A 19,908-nucleotide genomic window follows, 5' to 3' on the forward strand; every position below is an offset into this window, starting at 1 on the left:
GGACACTTTTGGGCACTTTGGCAATTCAGAAAAGACGCGAATAACAGATAACACCACATTTTGTAACCAACCATTTAGAATTAGGTCTAAAATCGGCATTAGGTATAATTCTAAATTACGTTATTTGAACAAATGTGTGCGATGTTTTGAATATGGCAAATTTCGTTTTTTTGGCGAATACGCGAACTGATGACTCGAGGAAAATCGAAATTTAACGGTCCCCAAGCAACTGTACAAAGTCGAGGAAAGCGACACGAAAAACGCGCCTCGGGCTGGTGTATAAAAACAAGACACGCATTGTGATTCCTCGCAAAGCAGTTTTAGAACATCACCCGTGCGGTGAACATCTCAGAATTGAAGTATCGACAATCTGTTGCTGCTGGTAACGCTGTGGGCGGCTACCAAGCATTTGAGGTAAAAAAACATTGCAGCTTTCAAGTTGGAAATACTGAAGTTTACAAGGGCATACGATTCGTACTCATTTGCATAGGTAAGCATTTTTTGTAACTTCGTATACAGTTTTTAAACACTGAAGTTTAGTTTTCTACATTAATTGTATCTATTGCTTTTGCACAAAAGATTAAGTTGTTTGACGTTGTCGACTGCTTAGTACAAATTTAAGTGTATATTAGCATATTCACAGATAAATTTTCGGCGCACTTATTACAAGTTGGAAATTAAAATGCGTTTCTTTCCACACCTAGCTAACAATATGCAAACAGAGTAAAGGTAGCATTTAAATCAATGCTTAACAAAATAGTTGCATATCGACTGTGGCATTAAAATTGTCCGGGTGCGGTAATCCTCAAAACCTAAAAAATGTCACTGTGTATCATTAAAATGTAGAGTAGTTGCAAGAAGATTCCATGGGTAAAGCAATGCTGTAACTATTATCTAGTGCAATGTTGTAAATTGGCAATATAAACGTGTTGGCCACTCCTGTGCAATCATATTACATACATTCAAAGTACTGCAGTGGTACATACGATCCCAAAGCGTTGGAAATTATGTCAGATAATTTACTTGAAATGTTATATTGCACTGTGCGGACACGTAAGTTGTTGCCATAAACTGCAATTTTAATCACACGGGGTCAAACAAATCCACGTGCTTTGATAACAACATGAAAACCTTGCTATCGGACTTACTTTCGCTAGTAAACATAGTCGCAAAAGGAAAACATTAGATTTTCAGTGTCATATAACCCCTGCAATATCCCTTCATTTTGGGTACTAAACCTGTTGTATTGTTACCAGGAACATCGCTTTATGGAACATAATTACAGTTTTGATTTCAAAGTAAGTTTTATTAAGCTCTGAAATGTCATTTCAGATCAAGCAAAACTGGCAATTTAACTATATTCATTTCTGGTTTCATTGTTTCGCTTTTTTATTACATTGGATAATATCCCATGCAAACGGGGCATGCACAGTTCAAATAAAGTGAATATTATAGCAGTTGCAAGGATTCAATAACGTGTTCTCTCGTGAACAGCGATGATGTTACATCGTGCAAGACCTATATTAAGATCGTGACTCATTTTTGCAACATCGAAATGTTTTAAGGTCAAAAAATATTAAATTTGCAAATTTTGCTGGGTCATTCTCTTATAGTTTGCACAAAAAGAGGAATAAATAATCAAATGAGATTAATAATTATGATGTGTCAATAAATAGTTGGCGAAATTGATTTACTTTGGCAAATTTCCTGAAAAAGAGTGGTTGATTACATTTGTAAAACTAAATACTTATCCACGTTTTCAGGAAAATATGCAATAAATGGTTTTGTTTTAAGCTAGATCGCATCTATGGATGAGCTTAAGTATAACGCATGTGAACAAAACGAAGCTTTAAACCGTACATGCGATTGAGTAACCCCATACCTACAGGCTTAAATTTCAACCCAAACGCAATGGGATTCTTAACTCTAATTCTCCAATTGCAGGTAATTTGCGGACAAGTTGACAGTATGAGGTACAATGGGTCTCAAAAAACGTCTCTTTCGATTTTCTTATTCATTCTTCAGATCTTCCATGCTACGCCAATCGCCGAAGGTAAGGTCTACGGCGTTCTTATGGGTAACTGAGGCGATAAAATCTCTCACTGTTTTAACCGGGACTTTCGGAGACGTCTCCCATAATTGCAAAACTGCACGTTTTATTAGACTAGGGCTGAGAGGCACGACCTTGGCTGTTGATATGATCTTTTTTTCATCCAGGGCAATTTGTTTTGGTTTTTATACATTAAGAACGAAAAACTCTTATTTTTTAAAAATCGATTAAAAGGAAGCTTTTTATATCGAAACACAAAATACATCGCTTTTACTACACGTGTTACAGACAATTTTCAAGAATATCGATTTGTAAGATGTGTATATTTTGAGGTGTACAAGAAATTAAAATCCACAAACACTTTTAAAATAACTTATATGACAAAATGCGAAGGTATACAACAAATGATTTATCCTCAAAAAATGATTTAAAGGAAATAAAATATAGCAGTTTTTATCATCTTTAAATAATAGTAGTTTAGTCAAAAAGCTAAAATTAGGCCTACTAAATATGAAACCACGCATTTCTGTAACGAAACAATTATTTGCCTTTCTTGGAAATAATGACAAAATTAAATGCTATTCTCTTCATCCTAAACCTAAATAACTCAAAAATCGTCGAACTATTACGTGCAAAATTTTCGCAGCATTGAAACATGGAACAGCAATTTTTTGCACTCCGTTGCTCCGTGGCCAAGTCACGCAATTGCATGAGATTCGCCGAAATTGTCGTATGTGTTGACATTTCCGTATTCGGCAAAAGCCGGGTAAATAAAAACTCGCCATTCAATAAGCTTCCAACCGCGCACGTGCAATTAACGGGGGTCTTCCAGTTTAGTTCCGTTTGCAATTTTCTGCTGCAATTATTAGCGCAATTAAGCAAAACAAAGGCAATTTGCCATGTGTTTCTATATTGGGGATGACTGCAGTTGCCAGAACGATACATCTTGTTTGCATTGAGATGATGAAAGCTCGTTTTTCACTAATCGATTTTCGATTTTATTTGTGTAATAATGGGTTTTTAACATGACTCGAATTTCGAAAAAAAATTCAAATGGAAACAGATTCTTAAAATATTTTTGGTCGGTTGCAGGGGCTTTACGTGAACGGACCCATACCAGTTTTTAAAAATTGCACAATCATGACATTGTTTTTACATATGAAGGCATTATTTTGTCGAAAAAGAAGTATTTTATCTAACTTAGGTCTAAAAGATAAAGTTTTCATATCATGGCGCTTTGTTCGTTGGCACTTCTAAATTTTGTACTTGTACAACACTTGTTGAGTTTAGGTATTATATTAAACTATGGCAACTACCTTAACGGTTCCCTCTGTCTCAATTTATTATGCGTACTTCCCACATAGTATACCCCACATTTACATTGTTAAAATGTACACAACCCCAAACAACTTAATTTTTACATGTCACGTGACAAGCTTAGGGAGTTCACCGCCCTGTGTCATTTTTTCATTTCTATTTCGACTGCATCAAAGCATGTAAGCATGCGCCCTTGTGAGTCATTAAGCCGTCTAATACTTCGCTGGCCAACAAAACTAATCGTTTGCCTCACCACGTCACCGTTTAGAAGTAATGGGAGTAACGGCGTATGACGTCATACGTTCAATAACATACACAAGCACTGTGTACGCCCGACAAAGAAAAACAAACAGTCCAAGGGGAAATACTTTAATTTGCTTGAACACGGAAGGCGAATTCTAAGAACACATGACACGTTGAATGCGCAACATTGTAAGGATTTTTCTCGGTTAACCTTCGCTTGTGTTCATTTCAAATGCAAGTGTTTGTTATTGGGTCACTGTAACAGGTCACTGCTATCGTTGGCAAACAGATTAGCCTGGAATTTATTCGATGCAATCTGATAAGTCATTGGAAATGCAAACATAAAAACACGTACAAGCATTGTTACGTTTTTGTGCACCTTCAGACGGATAAACATGGTTGGATTTGGAGTTATGTAACAAAAATGCCTGTCACGTATAGGCAGGGTTGCCATACCGTCCTTATTTCTAAGATTTGTCCTTATTTTGAAGGGCTATATCTTAGAAAAGTTAATTGTCCTTATTTCTAATAAAAATGTCCTTATTTTTGACTTGAGTCCATCTTATCTCTTATTTTCAACAAGTACTGGTCAAATCCCTGCTACAAGTAAAAGTAAACCTTGACCTGAGCTGTTGTGAGACGCACGAAGTATTTTCTACGAACAAAGAACTGCTGGAACAGATTGTTTCTGGCCAAGTATATGGCACGGCTCGTATAAATGCAAAGATTCGTTCAAAAACGTTTGTTTTGTTTCGTATAAAAAAAATATTTTTCGGTTGTCCTTATTTTTGGTTTCAAGTCGATGGCAACCCTGCGTATAGGCGACATGCTGTTGCTTTGCAGCTATACTGAAATGCAATGTTACATTTTAGTGCAAAACAACACTCTAAAACGTATCAATGACCTTTATGAAACAAATTTAAGTGATAGGATACTTTTGGTTCTAACAACAACAACGATTATTGTAGTAACATGTACAACACTTCATATTCACACAGTACAAGTGATCTGGTACTTACGTTACAACCAAGCTAATTTCTAGTCAATTTTCAGTATTTTTCAACAAAACTTGCTTTAAATGTAAAGATATTTTCCGATATTAGAAGTTCCGGTTAAATAGGCTTACACAATGTAGTTCTTTATTCCAATATGCAACTTGATAGCACGCTATCGCAATCGTGTCAAAATCGACGCTTAGCAGTTTAAATGAAAACCTTATCTGATGTGGCACAAGGTTTGAAAAAAGGTCAAAACTTTTCACGCCTGGATCTAGATTTTACAGTCTCTGTTTGTGTGCGTCCAAACAAAGTCTTTGCTGTGATGGATACAGGCATATACTTACAGTCACCTCTGGTGCCACCCAAAACTAAACATTGTTATGGTGACGAACGGCCATCGCTTCATTTCGCGGTATTCTACAGGGCGAGTCAAAATTACACGGTGTACGACTGCATGTAAACAAAACCTGGTCAAATCACACTTAAAACGCAATCGGTGACACTTCCACAAACTAGTTTTTTGCTCTAATCTAGAGAAACCGTTTAACTTTTTTCACAAAGTTTTTGTTTCAAACAAATGGATTAATTTCTTTTTTTATTTTCTAACCCAAACAAACTATTTATTAATCGCAAAACAACAAGTAATTTGCTGTCATTAACCAAATTATTGTGACTTTAAATTGGACCATACGATTTTCATTGGTTTGTGTATTGTACATTTTCTTGTTACCGATAACCACATGGATATTCACTAATTGTGTCGTAGTGGATGACGTAGCGCCGTTGTCTAATTACCACTGGCTTGGAGTGGGCATTTAGTACATGACGCCTAAAGCGCAATTGGATTAAGTGCATTACGTCGTGTTCTAATAACGGCTGGTAATAATTGAGAGTTAGTTAAATACCTTAAAACGAAACGAAAAAGCACTTCCTAGCAACACCTTTTGCGTATTGGTATCTTTTCTTTCCATTTAGTGAACCAAATGTACAACATTTCACAGTAAAAGTTACAAAGCGTGCCATTTTTGGTGATAGGTCATTTGATGGTTGTTTGTTCCTACAGAAAACGAATGTGGGTGTACCTCAATTGATTTAAATTACAAAATTTGTGCTAGTTTCGTAACACCACCTGCGCTACGTTCTGTTTACTTACAACTTCGATCACAATTAGATGCGGCTTTTAAAGTTCAAAAAGCAATGGCAAATGACCGCTAGTTCGCTGCTATCAGTTAAAGCGAGCATTGGTTTGTTTTACAAACTGCTTAATAATGTACAGTAAGCAAAAATCAGATAAATTTACCCGGCAAATTATTTTGTTCCAGGAATGTATAGATTTGGCGGATCCTCGCATTCTGAAGGATTGCCCATGACATGTGCAGTGCATTGGCGGTACAGAAGATCATGTGGAGGAATTTTTATTTCTGCTGCTGCTTGTCAAAGGCTAGGTTGCTGTTTTCAATTCGTCTTCTACGGCCCAATGTGCTTTCATATGGAAATAGGTTGGTATTTGGAAATATGTGATTGGTTTTATAATAGTTATAGCATAAACTTGTTGCAGGCCTAATTAATATGGTGAAAATCAAAGAAAAATAATTATGTGAATTTGTTAAACAAGAACTTCTGTGATAACCACACTATATTTCTGGTCCATCATATATAAGACATTATAAGACATATATAACAGAATAGGCTATTGTGAAGTCAAATGCAAACACCATTAGTTTTCATTTCAAAGTTCGAAGAATAAACTTGCCATGTTTTAATGTTTTTGTTTAACGGTTGTTTACGTACATTCAATAACCATGGATGTTTTTTGAGCCCTGTAGTGTTATAGCAAGCTCACAAACGTACATTTGAAAAAACTTCGTTTGATTGCAGCAAATGACTTCTTCAAAAGAAACGGTTGGCAAAAAAAAACATCTTCCTGTTATTCGGAGAAATTTTATCCCGATTTGCATTCACGTTGTTGTAAATGGCCCTGAGACATAAACATGCCATTGCGACGTTGACAAATTTAAATATAAAAGTCGCTTTCAGTCGGAAAACTGTCTGTCACGTTCTGTGCATCCGATAATGCAATCTCTATGGCTTCGGCTGCAGCTATTGTGGCAACACGAAGTCTGAAATTCAAGGAAAATGAAGTCATCTGATCGTTGCGCAACTGTTCAAAGTCCTAATTGATGTAAAGGTTTAAATCTGTGTCCAAAAGAATGATTTGGCATGCTGTCATGTGAAAGGACAGTTTGGACATTTTGCAGTGCAATCACTTCTTCAAAGTTTGTGTTACCAAAAATGGCACTACCATAGATCCTATTTTGTAGTTGGGACACGATGCAGAATTGTTACCAGTTGCTGTATAGTGCTGTGTGTTAAGTTAACTTAAGTCACCCATTGATAATGATTACTGCGAACGAAACGTTTGTAATATAGTATGTTTTTATTTCAACATACAGTATCTTGTCCATTTTCGTTTCAATCCAACTACTTAGTAAAGCCGTATCCACTGTTCCTATAGGCTCTAGTTATCAATTTAATGACAACGAAACCGCCTGTACATTTCATATCATCAGCATAAAGTTTAGATAGGTATGTCTGTAATCGTAAAATCATCATTAAGAACCATATATATATAAAGTCAAGTCCTTGTATATGAACAGCCGCGGTGTTCTATTTACGTATAAGTCATCAACGTTTTACGGGCATTTGACTTTACCGCTGTATCCTGTCAAATCCCAATGAAGGTTTATCGTTTATATATGTTCGGGCTAGCCACGAGACTTTACGACCCCCAACGACCAAAGACGATTTCTAAAGCCCGTCAGGTTGTTTGTTAATATTGTCGCCGTCTGTCTTGTTGTTGTTATGGTTGTGATCCACCCTGAGTGCTTGATTTGTAGCAAATTACACAGCGGCGCCAACTTTGAGCGTCAAAAAGGCGTCAAAGCCATGTTTGGAAATATCCGGTCCTAACAAAGCAGGATAATCGTAAGGGAGTCGATGTTCCTTTGTTTTGTTTTTCTGTAGAAAACATTGTGTATAGTCTAAAAGAGAATCTAAAAGAAAACATGTAAATAACACATATTTTTTTCAATTTAGATCCACTTGCACAACGAAACAATCTACCATCAGTAAAGCCGAAAAGGTAATCCATCATTTCGTGGCGAATAGGTATTTGCAAGGTTGTACAGCTAATGTGTTTAAGTTTTAAAATCTCAAAGGCTCTATTATACAGTACCTAATTCGCATGTAATATTTTAGCACAACAACTACATCAACAACGACGACGACCACAACAACAACAACAACAACGAAACCAACGACAACTACCAGGCGTACAACCACTGTTAAAGTTATACCGTCAGCAAGAAGCCAAACATCTCTACTTCGACTGTGAGTTCAACGCTAGGTCATTTACCTGTTGTTATGGGCAACAGAGTTAAACAAAAGTATTTTAAGAATCCGTTTAAGTTAAAGCATGGCTCAAGAGGGATTGGTATAACGTTTACTGTGACTATAGAAGTAATGACAAACGTGTGTAAATCTAGCATTATTCTTACCCAAATGATTAAAGGTCTGTTATACCTTGATAGGCCTGAACAATATCTGGAAATACTGGAGTTGTTCGCGTTGCTGGAAAGCGGTGACTCAGGCAAAAACAAATCGTCGCCAAGCCACGCCCCGAAACCGCCCACTCAAACACTTCCTCAGCGGGGATCTCCCGTGACAGTGCAAGTTCAGCCGTCATCTGTGTTTGTGGAGGAAGCCCCTGTGTCACGTGGTGTTGGTAGCCCAGCAACGGGTCACGAGTTTTGCGACTATGCGGCCGACATACGACGAGAATGTGGATTTCCTGGGATTACTCCTCCTGGATGTAGGAAGAAAGGATGTTGCTGGGATCATGGAGTCCAGAACAAAACCTGGTGTTTTCACAAGTCTTCGACTCTGGTGTCTCCACCTTTGCCAGAAGATAACCCCTTGACTCGCGAAAACGTAGTCACATCAGAGTTAAACGAAGGTAAGTGAAATAGTAAATGTTTGCACATCTGAGTTTAGGACACGGCTGTGTACGGTTCCAATTTCAACTTTTGGTTTTGAATAACATCTGTACAAATGTTAGAGTCCTCTCAACCATTACTTTTGAGTCCAAAAAATATGAAAAAACCTTTCGCATATGAATGAAACAACAATTCTAAGCCTGCCTTAACTCACAGAAAACGAAAACGACCCTGCAAGACGAAACACAGACAACAGCTTTTCAGAGGACGAGCTTTTGGTTCCACCGTTGCCACAAGATTCCCTAATTCCATCTGAAACCAACGTTCCTGTCAACGATTCAAGTTTTCGGGCAATGGTTGAGCAAGAAATTTCCGGACTGGGATCATATACAGACTGGGATTCATCAGATACAGACAACATTACAACTTTAATCCCAGACTCATCTGAAATCCCAGATTCATCCACCACTACCACTACTATGGAAGAAACTGAACCGTTGTGGCTACAACAGCTTGTCCTAGAGGCTGCTACAGCCCCCACGGAAAGCTCAACAACAACAGTCACTGCAACGCAGACCACTACAACAACTCCTACTACAACTTCCACGACCACAGTAAGTATTATCAATTCTTTGTCTTGCATGCTAGTCAGCTGTTTAAGTTCCATATGCGAAGTTGTTTCTATGTCAGGTAAGGTGTCGTCGTTTGGAAACCTTAGTTAATCTAATACCTTAGCATTGGTTTTAACAACAACATTTATAAAAGCAATATGCAAACTTTATATGCAATGGATCTAGCAGACGTGCAAAGCGAGATAGTTGTTATCTTCTGTTTGCAACACTTATGCTACTCATCACCGGATAACTGTCTGACATTTCTTTAGGATTCGGACATATTGCCTCCATTTCCCGACAACCATTCGCCATTCAATACGCAAAACGAAATTGACCAAGGTCGTCTACTTTTATTGGGTAAGGATTTCACAAAACGCCTAAACACACCACTTATGGTCTAAGTGAAAGTTGTGTAACAGCTGATTTGATTATCTGTTTTTCGCTGCAGCGAGTTGTCTTAAAGAGTTAAACGTGATCCAACAAAACAAGAAAGTCAACATTTGGTGTTGAGTGGTACACCTGTGCTGCTTGACATTTATTGTTTGTATTCTTTTAACATTTGAAACTTACTGTCCATTATTGCCGCAGGAACAAATAAAATGCCCTACAGTACTAGTCAGTTTACAGCACTCTTGTACTTTAAGTACTAAAGGAGAATTTGAAGTAAATCGCTGTTATTTGCAGGAGCTCCACCACAACCGGCTCCAACACCAAAGCCAACACTACCTATCGGACCTGGTCAGTCTGCCATCAGAGATTTGGCTGTTTTACTCAAACTTATCGGGGATTTGCAGCAAAAGCAGAGACAGCAAGTAACGTCGAGATGTAAACTTGACGAACAAGGTTAGAAAACACTATTATCAAATTTCTCTCGTGGTGGGTATCAAACACCACTGGAATCAAGAAACATAGTTTAACAATTTTAGGACCAAAGGTTACACACAAGAACGCTTCTTTTGTGGCTAATTTTGTAGTACTTTTTAGACTTGATTTTATCCTGCAGCGTTATGCCTCTGGGGTATTGGATTTTTTTACATTCTGTACCCAAAATCTATTTTAAGTGCGTGCAATCTCGCGACACGTGCTGCTATTTTCAAGCATTTTAATTTCACAACTCTCTACTCGTTCGTGACGACGCACCTTAGCAAAATACTCTATTCAATACCAGGTGGCTTGGCAGGCACAAGCCTTTTCTCCCAAAACCCATAAACCTAATCTTAATATTTACCTGACGCAGCAATGCTATGAAACAAATGTTTACCCCACATCAAACTGTGTGTGATTCGACGCATAACCATAACACTAGGCGAGAGGCACTGTGATAATCATATTTGAAAATTGGACAAACAACTCGGGTACCCAATGCATGAAATCGCGTACAACCTTGAATCAACCTATTGCATCAGAGTTCAACTGCAGGCAATGCGTATATTTTGATGCTTATCACGCACGTAGGGGGAACTGCCTAAGGTACGTTATCTTGTTGACTGCACAGCATGCAGTATCAGTACCTTATCAGTTGTCAAAAGTCGTATCGTTGTGGGTGCTTTGCAATTTGATCCTCCAATGCACTGCGTTGCATGACGCAAATTATAGGGTCGGCGAGAACGTTTGTCGTATGACTGACATCCACAGAAATGGCAATGCCTTGGGTTTTAAAATGCGAGTTGTTGTTGACAATGCAACGTCAAAACTCTTATGTTTGTTTTTTTGCTTATGATCAACAATTTTGCAGTCAAACAGTTTGAACAGAAAGTTCACATACAAACATGTTTACAGGTTAGACAGGCAAATGCCATATCGCAGAGTTCAACCTGGGTTATGTCTGTGGTACGTTTTTTTTTGTCGGGTACATAGCACGGTTGCATTTAAACTCTTCGCCTCGGTGTGCGGCCATTACATTCCGATGTACAAAAGCAAAGAGTTTAAGACGACACATGTGGTATATAATCCAACTGCTCTTGTCTTGAGCGCAACATATAACAGAAAAATATCACTATAGTTTACTGTGTAGAGTGCCACAATGCGAAAACTTGATGCAACTCCAATAGCATCAACCTGTGCCTCACTTAATAGAACTAATAAAACCAACGTTTGGTTTCAGACTCTTGTTGCCGTGCGGACCCATATGCCCCTTGCTGCGAATTTACTCTTCGAAGAAGTCTTACACATAGAGCTGCACCATTACCCCGAATTGTTGGTGGAGGTCCGGCTGGACAACTCCGTTATTCTGTCGCCTACTTGGCCCGTGGAGTTTACCAGGACCAGTTTTGTGGTGGGACCCTCATTGATAGCCAGTGGGTCTTGACTGCTGCCCATTGCGTGCTCGAGTATTGTAATACTAACCTCAGGTAAGATTACAGCAAAAGGTTTGAAGTGTGGAGAACAGAATAATACAATCAAATGATGCAAAGGGAAAGTTTCTCTTGAATTTGCGATTTGTTGTACACTAGGTACAGGGGCTTGCTGTGAATAGACTCACTAAAAAAATTAAAGAAGATTTGACGGTGTAATTTTCAGCCTGGGTTCTGAAGTTCTATGTCTGACCGGTAATACTCTAGATTTAGGGAGCAAATTGCAAGCAAACTACAGTTCAATCTACCACTTTGGACTTTAATATGCGATCATTTATCTGTTTTGATGGAATCTAATGCATCTTTTTACAGGTCCCGAGAGTTGGTGGTTATTCTGGGAAAGTACCGAAAATCAGCGCTATACCGTGACGTGGGTCAACAGGAGATTGGCGTAAGTCACGTGATTTGCCATCACAACCACTGCAAGTCGTCGCCTGATCGACCACGACAGAACGATATGGCCCTGATCAGGCTTCAAAAGTAAGTCAAAATTAATACATGTAGCATTGAAGTAGGATTGTGTGTCACAGGGAATTTTTTGAGATTTTTGCAAATAGATTCAATCGACCTAGTGCTTTTTCCAAGGCTATAAACACAGGCTTTGCAGCAGCGCTGTATGTAGTAGACGCAGTGAAGTTTGTTATTGGGCCAATTTTTGCAGGCTACAGCCGGGTAAAGTTGTTTACGGCACTTGAAGCAGCCTTACGAATCTTGCCTGAGAATGATATGTGCAATTTTTGTGGTTAAAACCTAATTTGGCAGCACTAATTACCACTTATAGTTCAACCATTCCCAAAATAGCCGCGCTGTTACCGTCCCTCATGCCCATACCTCACCTGAAAGCCTATTTTACACTTCGAAAAATGTAGTATTTATATCTGTAGACATAGTAATTACGGCGGTTGTTTTCATTCCATAATAACCACCCCAAAGACATTGACATAATGCAAGGTCAATTTAAATTTTTACGGTGTTTTCCAAGACCAATTGCCATGGTTGTAGTTATTTGTAGTCCCTAATAGGTTTATTTTGAAGCCGATTTACAAAGTTATTAGCTGCGTTTTTCAACACAAAGCACTGTTGTACATCATGGCTAGATTTAAGATCAAACAAACATTGTTTTAAACCGTCTTCAACTCTCCAAACAACCATACACCATTACCTTAAAATTTTGAAGTAATCTTTAACCAGTCATTGGTATGGATCGAAATCAACCATAATCTATTATATCCATAAATATTTAACAAACCTAATTTTTACATTTGCGCAGACCAGCGGCTTCTACAATATATGTTTCTCCCGCGTCAATTCCAGCGTTAAATGAATCGCCAGATCCAAACCGAAATTGCATTATGCTTGGATGGGGGTCTACGGAAGGTAAGAGATATAGTTTAAAGCATTTAGACCACCAACAGTGAAACCTAATTAGTATTAAGTTTATGGCGCCGCCCTTAAACCAACCAGCAATTTCTGACTAAAATGTATTTAGTCTTTGAACCTCTTGAAAAGGTCAAATTGGTTTGAAGCACATAAGTTGGTATTACCAGTAGTTTCAGCCAAAGCCAAGTGGTGAATTATCATTTTTAAGAAGTTTTGGCTTAAAAATCTTAAGCAGAGTCGTTGGAAATCACCAGAAATTTGCAGTCCGGCGCGAGCTGACAAGTGCTTTAATTTGACTCGTGAATGGAATAATTCCTTACCACTCAAAGTTATTGATGTTAAATCGTAGAGCAGTTCAGGTTTTGAAAATTTAGGAACTGTACGATCTTTACTTCAAGGTGGCGTTCATTCTGTTTCAAAGGCGAATTTCAAATGCGACTATGTTTGACAATTGATTAAATGTGTAGTTGTATTGCGAAACCTACATATTTTACAACCTGGACCAACCAATGGTTCTGTTTGGGAACATGACTTAACCTGACAAATCAACAAATGTTTTTACCATACTTTAACATTATGTTATCACTTAGCAGTTAGTTGGAAGTGACTCAACGTTCTCAGCAACCAATCAACAGTACAATTACAACCATGACTGTAACTTTTAATTGCTCCATCGCCAACGATTAATTCCGTGTACTCGTTTCCTTTATCGGCTAGAGAAGTGTCAAGACGTGGCTTACCTTGTATAGTGGTGACCATACGAGAACAAACTACAAAATTATATATTGACCAGATAGATTTAGTGTGTGATTTTGGTCTACAAGGCCGCTATGGGTAAACGTGTGCATACAAACACTAGTAAGAAAAAAAACTTCACACCCAAAAAAACTTAAACGTCCTATATACGTGCGAATTACTGAAGGTCAGCGAAAATTTTAATCAAACGAAATTCTAAGGACTTTAATTTGATTTCCTGTGAAGATACAAAACGCATTTAAAGGCTGAACAATTTGCTCAGTGTTTAGCATAGTGGTTAACTCTTAGTGGTTTTAAATGGTTTATCTTTCTTGTATAGGTACCGGTTACTCAACTGTTCTGAAGCAGATTTCTGTTCCCCTTATATCTAATCAACAGTGTAATCAACCCGATTGGAGGAATTGCGTTATAAGAGCTTGTATGATGTGTGCAGGATCACTTAACAACGATCCTTGCGAGGGAGATTCAGGTATTTAATTACTATTAAAAAAAATCGAAGCGCTTTATGAACACTATAGTAATATGGAAAAAACATCATTTCACTTTAAGGATCATATAATATAATTTTCCTGATCTTGGGGTGCACCATTTAAGAACCAATGGGTTAACAGTGCAACTAAACCTGAAAGTACTAAACATGAGTATGTTTTACTTTTTTTGTCACGGGGTTCGAACCCAGATTAGTTTTTCTCATGTTTGCAAATGGACCAATTCCACGGACCTTCGCCTGCAATTGCTTGTCGGTAAAAACACAACATCTCATGTAGCAAAATAAAGTTTTAAGATGATAAGAAAATACTTAGTGTAAATACATGAGGTAATGCCGAACGTATAAACGCATTGGGTGACTGAAAGGTCAGTAGCAAAAAAACAGCTGCCCGCTTTGATGTCTGACAAGGTTGAAAGAATTCGTCAATGTGCATAAACCGCAATTACGGACTAATTTCACACTTCGCAAATGCCTCTTTATGGGCTCCGATCATGTTTCCACTTTGTTTTGGCAAACATGACCTATTTTGCACAAATCTTTACTTTGAAATTAGCAAGTGCAACCGACTCTCAAAATACACACTGTTTGGTTGGTAGTATGTAGTTTTCCAACCTAGGACGAAAACCAACAAAGGTTTTTGTGGGTTTCTGCACTGACACAATTTGTTTGCCAACATGAAGCGTTTCGAAATGCAGATTTTAACATTGCGACAAATCGTCGACAAAATGAGAACTATTAAGGCATCAATATTTAAATGTTTTTTAATTAAATAGGTGGCCCGCTGTTCTGTCCACGATCAAACGGTCTATATGTTCTTCATGGCGTCTACAGCTGGGGAAGGTGTGGCACCGAAGCCAAAAAGCCGGCAGTTTACATGAGAACGTCGTATTTTGTCGATTGGATTACTAACGTAATGACAACGATCCAATGAGAAAGTTAGTCCATTGCGCCACCTTGTGGTGTAAACCTTGTGACCTTTTTGTACACTAAGAGAAAGTAAACGCTTAAAAGTACAAAAGAGACAGCTCTGATTGGAACTGCACTGTGATAGGCGTAATACTTTCTTCGTTGCCCTCTATTTTTTCTTGATTTTCTGTGGTTGTTTTCCCTTGGAACTAACATGGTATCACACTGGTCCACATGCTAAAATTTGCCTTTAGAAAATGTGCAATTACATTATCTGCAGCCATAGATCAATCTTTGAAAGCTGCCTTACATAACGTTGCATTAAAATGAAAGTGTACCTTCAATTTTGAAGGTATACACCAATAACGTAGCATTTAGGATTCAACACTTGTGTGATACAAACAGTATAAAGTGCCTAAGCAACGATAAAAGTCCATGTTTTTGCTTTTGTTCCTTTTATTTCTATGAACCTGTATGCTTGCCCAACCGCTTTATCATGTATCTGTACATTTTTTTGTTCTTGTGTTTTGCAATAAACTTTAAATCCTAAAACGCCCTTTTCTGAGTCTCAAAGAAAACAAGTATGGTTTAAAACATTGTCTAAAAAAACGAAGATTATAGTGTTTGGGGTTTCAATCCTACGTAATCCAAGAATTATAAAAGATAGCCTGTATATGTAGTAACGGCAAAAAGAAGGGTAAAGTATAAAAAAAAACACACGATGGTTGTTATTTCAGTGGCAAAAATGTAAAAATGGTTAAAAACGCGGTTACGATACTGTGCATATATGTAGTGGGAAAGATTAAATGCCTTGACTGGATCAACAATCAAAGCCCCAACCCTAGAAAGATTAAAACCATTGAAATCGCCGGCAATTGGCAAGTAATTTCAAATATAGATGAAAAACATCAAATATTGAGACAGCATGTCAGGGTATTCATCAACAGAGCTAAAACAAACAGTGAAAGTGGATTTGCAAAGACTCGGTTTGAGGAACTTGTAGTAGCTGTGGTTGTCGGCGGAGGAAGATTAGTTGGAATCTGTATAGAGTTGGTAAAGATTTTTAGTTTCAAACGATCAATTTAATTTGTACCACGAGGTGTTGTCACAGCATTAGATATATTGGAACTTATTTTGCCGCTTTGACATGTTATTTGCAAACTTGACGGTTTAGAATTTTTCTCCTATAGGCTTATAAATTGGGTTGATATTTAGCAACTGGCGCGGTCTGTAAATCAAAATTGTTTTACGACGCAAGGGATTAAAAATAATGGAGACAAGAGACCTCGTCGAAGTTTTCTTGACCATACAGACATTTGAAAAGTTCAGATATTGCAACAGAAAACATTGACGTATTTCATAATTGGCGACTTTGTGCATTTGGTACAGACAGATAACGATAGACAGCTATGCTTACTTGTTTAAGAGATGAGGGAAAACGCAGGTCCCTGTTATCGCACCAGTTTTCATCATAGGATCCATCTGCCCGCGGGCTCTCAACTACGAACCTTATAACCAACATCATCAAATATCAATTGGGCTTTTAAATGTAAGATAGTCGAAGTGTTTTAATTTTCATACGATCGCATGAACTATTAACTCGCAAGGTGTTTGAGTCCAAAGGACTTTGCACGGAATCTTTATGGACTTTGCATTTTCCACTTTTTTTCTACTCTTGGGTTTTGAAAATAGGTAGTATTCAAACACAGAGCTACTGTCCCCAGGTATGTTAAGAAATTACCTGAACCAGAAATATTTGATTCCACCTTCGCACCCAACTCCTTCACAGTCAAATTCATAAGTAACTGAGTCGGTTGATCCTGGCACAATCCCACAAGTGCTGTCAGTGACTCCAGTACTACCTACATGTCATAACAAGTCTTGGCCAAAAGTCCAATACAAATTCATCAAATTTGCAACGTGCGAGTTACTGCACAGATTGTGAATTGCCTCACCCAACTTGCGGTGTTTGCGAATAAATACAAACACGAATGAGGAACTGCTTTCCCGACTGGATCAATCATTTGGTAGCAAGTGTAATTTAGATATTGGGCTAAATTTGAACCACGTATGTCAAAGAAAACATCATTTTTCTGATTCCAAACAGATATACGAAAGTAAGACGGCAGTGAGCTTGTATTTTGAGAGGCACAATTTATGAGTTTTAATGGTGCCTCCTAGTTTTAGGAAACAATATTGGTTGCTATAGGAAGTGCTAATATTGTTTGGTTCTTTGGGTAACTAGCCTAATAGGTGATCAAGCGTTTTTTTTAGATCTTACATTTCTTGACGTTAGTTTTTTGAGCCGCGAAGCACAAAGTTCCAGATTTTTCCATTTCCCAAGCAACTTCAATCTTGCGGTCATTTCCACCCGTTGGACTCACGATAAAGCATGGTTTCACTACGAAATCATAACGCGAAGAGTTTAATTGGGTTCCTCCAAGATTTACAACCGTAATTTTGTTACTAACGAAAAACAGCGCCTAAGTTTGGAGTCAGCGTCTACAAACAATTATTACATCCTTTTTGTGGGATTTGAACGTACAACCTAAATTCTTTCTTGGGTTTTGCAAGGGGAAAACCAGCGGTTTGTTGAGGCGTTATTTACCACGGTGTTTAGATTGGTTTAATGATTAATGTTCATCTTGGAAGGCTCTTAATTGAGTTACACATACCGGAAAAGCATAGTTAACACATACCGAAAAGCAAAATCAATACACCAGTACAACTGTATGGCAATTTGGACATACCCCCTTGAAACTCGTAAGTTGACATCATGTAGCCAAGCGGTCTGGTTGTGTTGGCATCCGGATGTGTAACTGGCACGTATGTTTGGCCGTATTCTGTTTCATTAACGGAAATCCAATTCTGTAACGTAGGCAGGAAATTATGTGCACTGATTGATAGTTCAGGCTAAGATGACTTTCAAGCAAACAACACAAAATTTAATGCAAACTATCACTAACCGTGCATGGTTGCTGCTTGGATTTCGAAACAAAGCTGAACAAAAGAGTTAACAGCACTAATATACCACCCCTATTCATGATATATATGGGGTTAAATTGCTGTTCTGAGCACAAAAAGCAAGTTTTATTTTCAGTGAAACGTGGTAGTCACCTGGAATAACGTAATCACATGTTTTGATGCTTGGCCATTGTTGAAATTTCTGTAAGCTATTGTTAGCTACAAGCGTGTGCGGAAGCCATCCATTTAGTCATTTCAAACGCGTCATAACGACTCCCAAGTAGCAGCTTTGTAAATTGTATGTGTACCAGTTACAAAGCAAATTGCAGTTATTTTTTCTCTTATTGACACTCTTTTTGGTTTTAACAGCATTAACTTGCCTCTCTAGCTTAGGTATACGGTTGGCTGAAGGTTTGATGTGTTTGTTTTAAGAGTTTGTCAGAAAGGTTGAGAAAAAACTTGGTAAACACACACTTGTGCATTGCAAAGTTGTTACTGCGCATGTTACATAAGCCGCAAAAACAGTATTGGGTCTCAATTGCAAAGCTAACACATTGTTAAACCTAAAAATAATGACTACTTGATCTTCAGTCTACACTAAAACTACGTAGGTCAGTAATGTGTACACAGTAAATCTGACCTGCAGAGTTATTCATCTACAAACTACGCATCGCTTTACCTGTTACCACCCACAATAAATAGATTCACACACACACACACACACACTGGTTGTGCACAAAGTTGCTGCCGGAACTGAATTTAACACTGTTGTTAACAGGGAAATACCATTTTACAGTCTTTCTGTGGACTTCTGTATGTGTTCACTGACTAAGTAAAAGCGTTTTCGTTGAAGATACTTCCAATACTGCACCGTTATCTACGTTAAAAAAGCTTAAAATGCAAATATATACCAATCAAAGGCCCCAAAGCCATTTTAACGTCAAACATTAAAGCACAACAGTTCCGTTTATACATTGCTACATGAAACCAAATCTGTCTGGCTATTGGCACAAAATCATGTCTAGCGTCATCGGTTATGAACTTTTTTTCGTGGCTGAAAACTCGGACCAACTCGTATGACATCCAATAAAGAGAATGACAAAGCACGAAATTTACTTCCTTGAATGGTACTAGCACCTGCTGTGACTAAAATGCTGACCCGAAGTGCAACAATGCGTCAGCAATGTGACCATCTGTCACGGGACTTGCTACCAGTTTTACTTTTATGACCGCAGGTAAACAACACAACCAAAAATAGTTTGGAGCTGCATTGAATGTGATGTGTGTTGCATAACCGTGTGCAGGGGCAAGTTGCACGCCTTAAAGTTTGTTGTTCTTATTTCGCTTTGGGCTCCCTATTTTGGTTAGATTTGTCGCGAAATATCGGATAGGCTTAACCAAAGCAAGAACTGGGGCCATGTGGAGACTGCGAAAGTGCTGTTCTATGCCGAAAAGATAGCTTATTGGATTCATGCATTAAGACAGCCATGGAATTGTTCGATAACGGGCTCATTATGAGCAAGAACTAATCAGACAGGTAACGTGTAGTTTCTAATCGGTTGTTTTTCATATCATTATTTTTTTATTCATTTTTAGAAACCTATACCATAAACTCTTTGCTCCGAGTGCGCAAATTCGATCGCATGCTAACCCTTGATGTGCCAAAATGATGCGTTACACAACTGTACCCTCTACTGTGTTACGTTTTAACGTTGTCATCTAGGACCTGATGACTAACACGTAAACTTGTGTTTCTATGATTTCCTTTAACAACAAAATAAACTGGACATAACTCAACGCCTTTTCACGTGTTCGCAACTCGTCATTTCCGCCTAAAAAGC

At 38.1% G+C, this 19,908-nt stretch overlaps 2 protein-coding genes across 4 annotated transcripts; one reads left to right on the forward strand and one right to left on the reverse strand.

Moving 5' to 3' along the window:
* The first annotated feature begins 300 nt into the window (after window positions 1–300).
* LOC145220222 (uncharacterized) lies at window positions 301–15,659 on the forward strand. Of its 2 annotated transcripts, XM_080087493.1 has the most exons (15): window positions 301–490; window positions 1,257–1,298; window positions 1,945–2,053; window positions 5,931–6,107; window positions 7,705–7,750; window positions 7,867–7,998; window positions 8,199–8,623; window positions 8,820–9,217; window positions 9,487–9,574; window positions 9,902–10,060; window positions 11,322–11,568; window positions 11,884–12,051; window positions 12,842–12,948; window positions 14,027–14,176; window positions 14,971–15,659. In XM_080087493.1, the coding sequence occupies exons 2-15, from the start codon at window positions 1,269–1,271 to the stop codon at window positions 15,126–15,128; spliced, it is 2,394 nt and encodes a 797-aa protein (XP_079943619.1). In that variant the 5' UTR covers window positions 301–490; window positions 1,257–1,268; the 3' UTR covers window positions 15,129–15,659. The 2 variants fall into 2 exon arrangements, with proteins under 2 accessions (XP_079943619.1, XP_079943620.1); XM_080087494.1 differs by lacking the exon at window positions 1,257–1,298.
* A 149-nt stretch (window positions 15,660–15,808) lies between these two features.
* LOC145220224 (uncharacterized) lies at window positions 15,809–19,906 on the reverse strand. Of its 2 annotated transcripts, XM_080087498.1 has the most exons (6): window positions 18,070–19,906; window positions 17,854–17,971; window positions 17,385–17,504; window positions 16,845–16,965; window positions 16,521–16,611; window positions 15,809–16,143 (listed from the first exon to the last, which is right to left on the reverse strand). In XM_080087498.1, the coding sequence occupies exons 1-6, from the start codon at window positions 18,145–18,147 to the stop codon at window positions 16,012–16,014; spliced, it is 660 nt and encodes a 219-aa protein (XP_079943624.1). In that variant the 5' UTR covers window positions 18,148–19,906; the 3' UTR covers window positions 15,809–16,011. The 2 variants fall into 2 exon arrangements, with proteins under 2 accessions (XP_079943624.1, XP_079943625.1); XM_080087499.1 differs by lacking the exon at window positions 17,385–17,504.
* Between the last annotated feature and the right edge of the window lie 2 nt (window positions 19,907–19,908).

This window comes from Phallusia mammillata, chromosome 3 (genome assembly GCF_965637545.1).
Source record: "Phallusia mammillata chromosome 3, kaPhaMamm4.hap1.1, whole genome shotgun sequence".
Lineage (NCBI taxonomy): Eukaryota > Metazoa > Chordata > Ascidiacea > Phlebobranchia > Ascidiidae > Phallusia > Phallusia mammillata.